The following is a 10,697-nucleotide window of genomic DNA, read 5'->3' on the forward strand; positions in this document are numbered from 1 at the left end:
CAGAAGGCATATTAAATAGCCCCAGGATATATAATTTCCAATGCCTTCTTGGCTCATTTTTGGTTTGAACTCACTTTAGAGCCCAACTGTTTGCAGATCTTCTAATCTTTTAACCTCCTTTGCTGATTTGACCTGTTTTGAATTCAAATATCTTTTGGAATTCTAAAGAATAGTAAGTATTTGCTGTGAGGTGCTGCAAAATGCACGCATGAAGCACAGAATTCTAAATTCACTAGAATGCACATTTATGAAGCTCTCAGAAAAGGAATATTAAAGCTTAGATGATTGAAATTATTTGCCAGAATATTTATTGAAAGAAATGTAATTCTTTTTCTGACTGTGTGCCTATATCTGTATAAACACATTCTCAGTAAAAGTATATTTATTTGTAAATGTATATTTACAAATATATAGTGTATACACACACATGTATATACACTCACATACGAGCGTAGGTTCTTTATCTTCAGTGTCTTATAACCTTATCTAAAATATTTGAGATAAGGATTCACAAAGCAGAGCCACTCAACTCCCAGTAAATATTATTGGATCATACCTTTCCAATTAGTAGGTACTGACTGAACAGTAAGATAGTAAGTCAGGTAATCTACTGGCACACATGAATTGGGTTTATTCCAATAAAGAACAACAGATTCTTAGCACTTATAGGAAGACTTTTAATTGAGGAAATTTAGAAAAGCGTAGATGTTTTTCTTAAATATTGAACTCACAGATATGGCAATTCATATCATCCAGCTGGCTCTCCAGATCAACCATATCTGTGAGTTCAATATTTAACTCACACATATTAACCGGATGATATAAACAGATGAGAAGAGAGCCTGGGCAGAATGAGCAGGGAAACCAAATGAATACAGGCATACAAAAATTTTCACATACCCTCGGTCTTGACAACAAACCTTGAAGTAAGTACACAAGAAGGTTAAAATTCAGAGAAATATAATTTACTAAGTGCCAAAATGTAAATATTAAAATAAAATTATTAAATGGAAGCTGGCTGGCTTCTCAGATTTGGCCTTACTTGGTTCAATAATTGTATGTAAGCTTTGGCTTTGCACACTTATGAATATGCTTTTATTAGGTTACTGAAAGGTAATCAGGCTTCTAGGAATTGATTTATATGAGCCAAAACCACAAAGAAGACCTGATAAGCCAGAGTATCAATGTTTTATGTGAGCCAAGAAATTATCCATTGTTCTGTAATCAGATACTTACATAGGCTGTTCTAACAATTTCCCACTTAGGAGATGAGTCTAACTTGACTCACCTACTATAAGTTATAGTAACTTATAATAGCCTTTAAGTTATTATAAGAAGATTGTTTAATATGTAAGAGCAAAGGAATAATAATCCTAATAAGTAATACCTTGCAGTTATAAAACCAATAATGGTAGGTAATATTAATTAAGCAATACCATGGATCATGCACTAATTATATTAAAATGCTCAATATAAAGAAGTCATTCAATAGATATTTGTTCAAGAAATAAACACAAAAATCCTCACAACTCTGGGAGTTAAACGCTCACTGTTCACTGAAGGAAATTAAAGCTCATGAAGTTAATAACTTTCTCCATTTATTAAATGGCTGGCCAGGAACTCGAATCCAGGTCACTCTGACTCTCTGTGTTCATAACAATTTTGTTAAATGGGTTGCTTGAAAATGTATGTATTCTTCTCTACCTTCACACTGGCTAGAATACTCTCAGTTTTAGGCTTTCATTTATCCATACCTACTATAGATTTTATTATGAGATTACCTCGTTATGATACTTTGCATTGTTTGTTTATTTTAGTGATAATTTAAAATCCTTAAGGAAATTTTGGACTCACGGTTATCATCAGCAACCCACTTGTAAACTACTTTGTAGGGTAGGTTATTTCAGCAAATAGTTAATCTCATCTGTTTGTTTGTTTATTTATTTATTTTGAGACAGAGTCTCTATTGCCCAGGCTGGAGTGCTGTGGCACTATCTTGGCTCACTGCAACCTCTGCCTCCTGGGTTCAAGTGATTCTCACGCCTCAGCCTCCCAAGTAGCTGGGATTACAGGCGTGTGCCACCACACCCTACTAATTTTTGTATTTTCAGTAGAGATAGGGTTTCACCATGTTGACCAGGCTGATCTCAAACTCCTGATCTCAGGTGATCCACCTACCTCAGCCTCCCAAAGTTCTGGGATTACAAGCGTAAGCCAGCACACCTGGCCCCATCTGTATTTTTATTTGTTCTTCAGAATGTTACTTTCAAAAGAAAATTCTAGAGTGGCATCTTCCTTGTATGCTTTAAATACTTTTTCTGGTTTGGTTTAGATTATATATAGCTTTTAGAATTTTTCCAGTAGGGCTAGGATAATGGTCAACTGAGATATGCAGGTAATATTTGCACCTGGAAGCTCAAATTCCTTTCTGTGTCTTCTAATATCTTCCTTTACTTCCTTCTTGCCTCCATTCCTCCTTTTTCCTTCTAATATCTAACTGCTACTTCTCACTTTTTCTCACACTTTCAGAGAAAGCTGACATTCAACTGGCATTTTTCTTTTACCAGATTTCTGTGTACACTCTAGAAGCTGAGATACTCAGTATTACCCTGAATAATATTTGCTAAAACCATTAGCAACCCCCCTTCCATTTTCTCCCTCAGACAACTCTAGTATTATTTGACACTGTAACAGAGCCATTCATATCAGCCTTGTGCAGCAAAAGCAGAAGAATACTTGGATTAGGAGATGTTGATTCCATCTCTAACACTGCCAGCTGTATGACCTTTATCAAGGTGCTGAACTTCTATGAACTTTAATATCCTCACTTGGAAAATAATAGGATTAGACTAGATAATTGCTTAGATCTCTTCAAATTCTAAAATGCCGTGATTTTTAAAAATATAAGTCATGTTATTTCTAGTGGGTTTTAGATTGCAACACAGTTCTCGGTTCATATATATTGATTTTCATGTGAGTTATGCACAAAAGGATAGAAAACTACCTGCAGCCCCAAGACAAGTTACACGGAGTTTTGGAGGGAAATGTGAACAACAATATGATGACACAAGTTTAGAGGTGTATTTGAGGCATAATAAAGAGAAAACTTGACTGGAAGGGAGACTACTAGTTAAGGTAGTTGGAAAAGAGATAGTATATGTAAGTAACCAGCTTCATGAGGATTTTACAGGGTAGGTTGAACAATTTGAACTTAGGTGGAACAATGAAGAGGATTTTAGGAATCAATTTGGAATGTTAAGCAGAGACAAGAGAAAGGTAGACCATTTAAAATGCTACTTTAACAGTTCAAGCATTGTGTGTTGACAGCTATCATGATGGAGAAGGAGATGAAGAGCTGATGTATTTTTTATCTGACAAACAAATAAATATGAAGTACTGATAAATCTTATCTCAAAAAAAATTCATAAGTCTCTGCGTTGAAAAGTCCTACAAATAATGACCTAATAACAATGATCATCCTCACTTATAGAATATGATCTTGTAAAATTCCACATTAAAAAGGAATTGGGACCTCTTAAGGAAATAATTGAGCAGAAGCAGCAAACATATTCAGGATGACAGCTTTGGTAGAAGAACTTTGGAGCCAACTTATAGAAGCTCTCACAAGTAACATAGGGTATAATTTTCATTATACCATTAGGATTATTATCCTTACTGATTTGAAACATCAAACATGCATAGAACCATATATTTATTATAATGCTAAACAAAGAAAAATCAATTTTGGAAATTCGTAAAGGGAGAGAATCATGCATTTTGGATAACTAAAAGATGCATGAGAACAATTCCTCTTAATAAATGAAGAAATGATCAAATTGGAATGCCACCATTTTTAATCTCCTAATTAACTCTTGGGTTTGTGTATTGAAAAGCAGTAGTCTCTGACATTCTGAAAAAGAGAAACAGCTGTGCATTATCAGCCTCATTATGGAAGAACACCATACGGTCTATAAAATAAAATTTTAAAAACATCTTAATCTGATTAAGGTTATAATTTACAATACTGGTTCTTAACTGAGTAGGGTGGGCATTTTGCCACCAAGGTGATATTTGGCCATGTCAGGAGACATAGTTGACTGTTACAACTTGGGATGTGTGTGCTGCCGGGATCTAGCTAGAGATATTGCTAAACATCCTCCAATACTCAGGACAACTCCAACAATAAAAAAAATTACCTTGAAGGCTGAAAAATCACCTACTGGGTACAACGTTCACTATTTGGGTGATGGGTGCACTAAAAGCTCAGACTTCACTGCTACGTAATATATCCATGTAAGAGAATTGCACTTGTACTCCCTGAATCTGTAAAAATAATAAAAAAGGATATTCAATAAGGGAAAAAATGACCTTACCAACAATATCAATAGTGTTGAGGTTAAGAATGCTTGAGTTACAGGAAATATGAAAGGCGAGGAACGTGGAATATAATCAGCAAAATTCCAATGGTATGAAACAACAACACAAACTACAGCTTCTTCAACAACAAAAACAACAACAAGGCCAGGTGTAGTAACTCATGCCTGTAATCCTAGCACTTTGAGAGGCTGAGGTGGGTGGATCACGAAGTCAGGAGTTCGAGACCAGCCTGGCCAACATGATGAAACCACATCTCTACTAAAAATACAAAATTAGCTGGGCGTCGTGTTATGCGCCTGTAATCCCAGCTACTGGGGAGGCTGAGGCAGGAGATTCATTTGAACCCAAGAGGCGGAGGTTGCAGTGAGCTGAGATCATGCCACTGCACTCCAACCTGGGTGATAGAGCAAGACTCCATCTCAAAAATAAAAATAAAATAAAATAAAATAAAATAAAATAAAATAAAAAGGGCAAAGGGATCTATATATGTAAAGAAACACAAGAAAACATCAAGTAATAAAAGATAAAGGCCTTACTTGAATTTCAATTTAAACAAACTATAAAACATTTTGACATTTATGAGATAATTAGAAATTTGAGCACTGGCCAGATATTTTTAAAATTTTAGATGTAATAACAGTATTATGTTAAAAAAGAGACTATCTTTTAGCAGTTCATCCTGAAATCCTCATGGATGAAATATGTGATGCTTGAGATTTGCTTCAAATTAAGATGAGAGGACAGAAGTGGCTAGAGATACAGATAAAACCAGATTATGAAATAAGGCTATGTATTGAAAATAGTTGAAACTGAGTAATGGATATAAAGGGGATTATTAAACTGTTCTGTCTAAAATTATATATGTTAAACAGTTTCTATTTTACAAAGGGAAAGGATAACTAAAGGAGAGGCAGTAATCGAAGCTGATTCCAGAGTCTCACTCCCTGGTTACTCGGAGAACTTCATTAATTTGACACTTATTTGGCTCAGAGATGTGGGGATGATGAATTTGAGTTTGAAATGATTGAGTGTGACATGGCAGGAGGTTGCCCAAAGAGTGATTACAGCAGGCAGATAGAAATAAACTCTTAAAAATTAGCTGATATATTGACAGTTCAAATTAACAAATGAGAGATAGCAAAGCTGCTGTGGGAGCAATAAGACAGTATTTAATTGTGTTCAAAATCCAAACCAAAACTGCATGTAGATGCTGAGTACTGACTAAAAGAAAGGCAGTTAGCTGAAAAGCATAAGAGACTGCAAGAATCTAATGATTGTTCTTTTCTCGAGGAAGTGGAGTTGATAAAACATCTGAGTCCTTAACTGTTTCCACCACTATGAACATTTGTAACTAGTCACCAACATGTTCATGTCAGCTTAGTAAAGTCTGCCAACAAAGTTCACTGAAATATTGAATAAAGGCTCCCAAGTTATCTTCTTTTTGTTTAGCAATTTCTTGCTTAAAACAAATAAGTTTGGGGCTTCCTAACAAAGGTTGAGGGATGTGACAATATAATAAACATTGTTAACAAGTTTTTGTGAGTACTCACTATGTTCTATACACTATGCTGGGTACAAGATATTCCTTATCTCATTTATATTTTATATATCAAACCCTAACATAGCATAATAGGTGTGATCTGAATAACCTAATTCCATAAAATGAGGTCACAAATTTGTGGGGTTAATAAAATTTCCAAGGTAAGGCTGTGTGTGTGTGTTTTTCGAAATTTTGAAAGTTTGGGTGAGTTTTTTTTTTTTTTTTTTGGTACGGATGGCAGTTGTACATCCTAACTTATATATCAACGGGAATGTTTCTGGATTCTGTGGTTTCCAGCACTGTGGCAGAGATTTCAAAAATAATTTGGTTAGTTGGTGCCTATTTGGTGGTTAAGACCCAAAAACATGAGGGCAGAACAATAATTATAATAATAGAGTGTACCCTTTTCATCTCAAATTCCTGAATCAGGGTTGACATCATCTGTTGCTTCCCAAACTACCCTTGCTCTCCACTCCCTGGGAAGTGAAAGTGAGTTGATCCAGTTTACATCCCAATTGACCTTTTCATGGGATTAAATTTGCAAAATAGCAAGTGATAGGCCCCACTACACAGATGGAAAGACTCGGCTTCATCAACAATAGAAAGCAATATACTCAGCATCAAGCGTACATAAGCAGAGTGAATATGAAGCCAACACTGTCCTTTGGTAACACTTATGGCTCACAGCTCATATATAAGTGAGTTCAGAAGAGAAACTGAATAGGAAAATGAGAAGTTTCACCTCCCCAGAAATATGTTCTCTCAAGTATTTCTAGATAAATTTCCAGGTGAAAATCAAATTTCTTTAAATTAAAAAAATTCAAAATGACAAATGGAAGTTTGTTGATGCCAATATATTTCTAAAGTCAGAATTACAGAAACAAGCACTGCATGTCACACATTACGAGAATACTATGTATGAGACAATAAAGTATTTTGGAAAAACAAATGGATAATTCTTTAAATCCAGAACTACTTTTTATCTTCTGATATCATAGAAACAATTTCATTGTAAACTTCTTGAGGGGCGTCCATTGCCCAGATAAAATCCAAGTGATTGTAAAAAGGAATCTCCTTGTGGTAAGTAAGATTGGGGAGTTTTGGAAGCAAAAGGCCAACGTCTTGGGGATCAGCCAATAGGTCCTTGCCACCACTCCACACTGCAATTGGTACAGTCATGGCTGTCACATTGTAGTAGGGAGGTTGGGACTAGAAAAGACAAGAGAAAGAACCAGAGTTTAGGTAACCACACTTTAAACCCAGTACTTATTCTTCAAGTAGAGTGTATAACACTAACTGACAGTTTTATAAGTGAATTCTAGCAATGATTGCACAGAAAAAACCACCTTTATCCACAGAGCAAAGTGAATGCAATATGTTTTAGATCAGTGCTTCTCAAATTCTAATGGGTCTGTGAATCACCTGAGGATCTTGTTGAAGTAAAGATTCTGATTCAGTAGATCTGGGGAAGAGCCTGAGATTCTGCATTCATAGGTGATTCTGATGCCATTGGCTCCAAACCATGCTCTGAATAGCAAGGCTTCAGATAGTAAGTCTTACAAACTAAGAACATAGATTGCAACTCAAGCTAAAGGAAATGGATTTGATTAGATTCTAATTGTTAATAGGTTGTTTCTACCCAAACACTCTAAAATATGATCTTAAAATGTCCCGAGTCATTTATTTTAGCTCTGTATTGACTTCCCAGTATGGTCAGGGGATAGGTCAGTTGCTTCAGTTATGGAACTGTAATTGTCGAATACTTACCTGAGTATTTACAAAATGTTGCTTCAAATTCTGAGAAAGGGTATTATCATCCCCATGTCCTATTTCTCGAAAATCACAATTCACACATATATTTTAAAGAGTTTTACAAAGCAGAAAAGGGAATAAGAGAATTATCTCGAATTTTCTTGCTGCCCAGAGAGAATTTTGTTAGAATTTTTTTAGATCATAGTTTCAAGAATAGTAATCCAATATACTCAGAGTTTATGTATTCTCACCTTCTGTGTAATAGCCAATTTACCATAGCAAAATATTTTATGATATGTAATTTTCCCTAATATTTTCATGATTTCTATTATATTTCCTAAATATTAGAGAAAAGGGAGTAGTATAGAGAATATTCATAATTATAAACCCAGTTTATTTTACTTATATCCTATTATTCAAAGAGTTTTCTAGATGCTGGCCCTGGCTCTTAAATTAGTGTCACTGCTTCAGGTAGTTAAGGACCAACTTGGTATATTATTGGTTTGGTTGGAAGAAGGGTGGACTTGGGGACTGGGTTTCTTGTTCCTCTAAGATGTAGTCCTCTGATTATGAGTATTAGAGCCCAGTAGAAAGAGAGACTCAAAGCAAGCCTGTGTTTTGGAGATTTGAGGAGGTGATGGTGGAGGAAAAAAATGTTTTCAACAGAAGTTTTATCTCATACTATTCTGAAAATTTTAAAGACATCAAAAATGCAAAATCAAGGTTGGGGGATGCCTTCTCTACACATAGGACATTGTTGTTAAAACATATCAATCCCTTCTAAATTTTGAGTCATGGAAACAGATGAAAATTAGTAGAGTTGTTCAGCTACTACTTGGATGGAAAAATTGGATGTGGTGAAAAGGAAGAAGAGAAGGTTACAAAATACTATAGGGTACTTCCCTTATTCAAAAATAGTCAGTGATAACCCGAGAGCTTACACTGAGCCAAGAGCTTATAGATATTATAGCACCAAATCCTGTCAACAACTTCCTGAGCCTAGGTGAAGAGATGAAGAAATGATTGCCTAAACTCATATTGACTGAAGACAAGATAAACTCCTAAGTCTGGATTCTTAGTACAACAAGTGCGAGGACTGCTTAATATGTCTGCCTATGCCAAAGGCCTCTGCCTATTGTAAAATATTTCCAGCCTTGACTGGCAAGCACAGCATCTTTTTCTTTTGTTTGGGAATATATTCCAGTGAAATCACTCCTCTGGCTGTCAACAAAGGGAAGGATAATGTTTAAGAAGACCAGAAATTCCAACTCTATCTCATGAACAGTTAGAATTATTAGCTTATTATATCAGGTATTTGTACTTTAGAAAGGAGAGGACAGTTTGCTGGGGATCTGGGATATGGGACAGGTCTGTGTAATGGCAATGGGTAGTGGTAAGTCCTGGGAAGTCTCTCACACATGGGGATGTAGTACTTTGAGGGCAGCTTTAAATGAGTCTAGCCACCAGAGAATGAATGCGTAGTCATGTGGGAGAATGGGAGACAGCACATCAACATTCCTTTGGAAAATAGTTGCACAGTTAACATAATTTCTTCTTTAACATTTAAATAGTTAGTGTTGTTCAAAATGTGAATAATTCCAACTTTAAGAAGCTTACCTGATTATAGTGCATCCTATTCTGAACTGGGCTTCCCCAATCATAAGCTTGGAATTCCCCAGACTTAACAGCCTAACATAGAGAAATTAAAAACAAACAAATAAAAATTATTATATTGTGAAAAATAAAATTCAAACATTTCCAAGCAGTTTATTTTCAATTTAAACAATTATTAAGAAACACTTTTCTTATTCCAAAAGATGATTAATAATCTAAGACAAGGTATTTATGTAAGTTTAAATGCAGCTTCACTCAAAATAATTTTTCTTGCATGCTAAGTCATAAAAAGCATTTGCTTCTTTGAAATAAATTCATAGTTACTTTTGTATGGTAATCAGTGCCAGAAAAATTACCTTCTAGGTGTACTCAGCAGGATATTTTAAGAATGTGTTTAGGTAAAGTGAAAAGGGTTGAGACCCACAAAATAAGTTTTAACAGCATTTGGAAAAGGATACCTGGGTCCAATGCAACATGTTTTGAACAGAAGTTCCTGCTGGATTATGTGATACATACACATCCAAGCGACTCTAGAAATCAACACACATACATATTATATGCATACGAAGACACATACCCAGTTTCTTAAAAACAGTAAAGATTTATGTTTTCTGATTCAGGTCAAGTGTTTAAAGGTAGCATTTACTGGAAGGATATGAATAACACATTTGTATGTCCCTTCAGAATTTGCAGGGTGCAATTGCATGTGTTAACCCATCTAATTTGTAGCTGCCTAATGAGGAGAACTTATTAGTTCCATTTTATCAAAATGAAAATTGGGGCACAAAGAAGTTTAGAGAAATGTCCAAGATCCACACAGAATGGAGCCAGATACTTTAATTTGGGTCTCTGAGTCTAAATTCTCAGCTTTTATGCTTCTCTACCCAGTGCTAGAGTGCTGTAGGTTAAATATTCACACACAGGCCTCTTGCTTTGCAGAACCCCAGGCAGCAAACTGAAGTTCCTTTCTCCAGTTGCAGAGGGCCACTTCATAGTGACTTTTAATGCCATTAATACAGCGCACTGTAGCCAGAGTGAAACAAATTGGCCACCTTCATTGGAGATTGAAGATTCTCTTCTGCAAATTATTATGCAGAAGATGGCATCTCCAATTTCCTTTGTCTTATTTTACTATTATTTTACTTATATGACTCTCACTAATGGAATGCAGCAATTTGTTCTGCCTTTTCTTAGTGTGATGAGGATAGGCTACTCTCTGTTAAACTCCACATATGGAATGACAAGTAACTACAACACTTCATAGAATTATACTTTCTTACCAATGAGTTTCTTCACAGAATTGGAAAAAAACTGTTTTAAAGTTCTTATGGAACCAAAAAAGAGCCCGCATTGCCAAGACAATCCTAAGTCAAAAGAACAAAGCTGGAGGCATCATGCTACCTGACTTCAAACT

At 35.4% G+C, this 10,697-nt stretch overlaps 1 protein-coding gene across 2 annotated transcripts in view; it reads right to left on the minus strand.

The window, feature by feature from the left end:
• Positions 1-6,755: 6,755 nt before the first annotated feature.
• Positions 6,756-10,697, minus strand: part of LIPF (lipase, gastric) — a 16,359-nt gene continuing 12,417 nt past the window's right edge. For both annotated transcript variants that reach the window (XM_011947894.1, XM_011947896.1), the window contains exons 8-10: positions 9,742-9,813; positions 9,287-9,358; positions 6,756-7,126 (exon numbers count right to left, since the gene is read on the minus strand). In XM_011947894.1, the coding sequence (XP_011803284.1) occupies positions 6,890-7,126; positions 9,287-9,358; positions 9,742-9,813 (381 nt within the window). In that variant the 3' untranslated portion in view covers positions 6,756-6,889. The remainder of the gene's footprint in view (positions 7,127-9,286; positions 9,359-9,741; positions 9,814-10,697) is intronic.

This window comes from Colobus angolensis, unplaced genomic scaffold, assembly GCF_000951035.1.
Source record: "Colobus angolensis palliatus isolate OR3802 unplaced genomic scaffold, Cang.pa_1.0 Scaffold270, whole genome shotgun sequence".
In the NCBI taxonomy this organism is placed as follows: Eukaryota; Metazoa; Chordata; class Mammalia; order Primates; family Cercopithecidae; genus Colobus; species Colobus angolensis.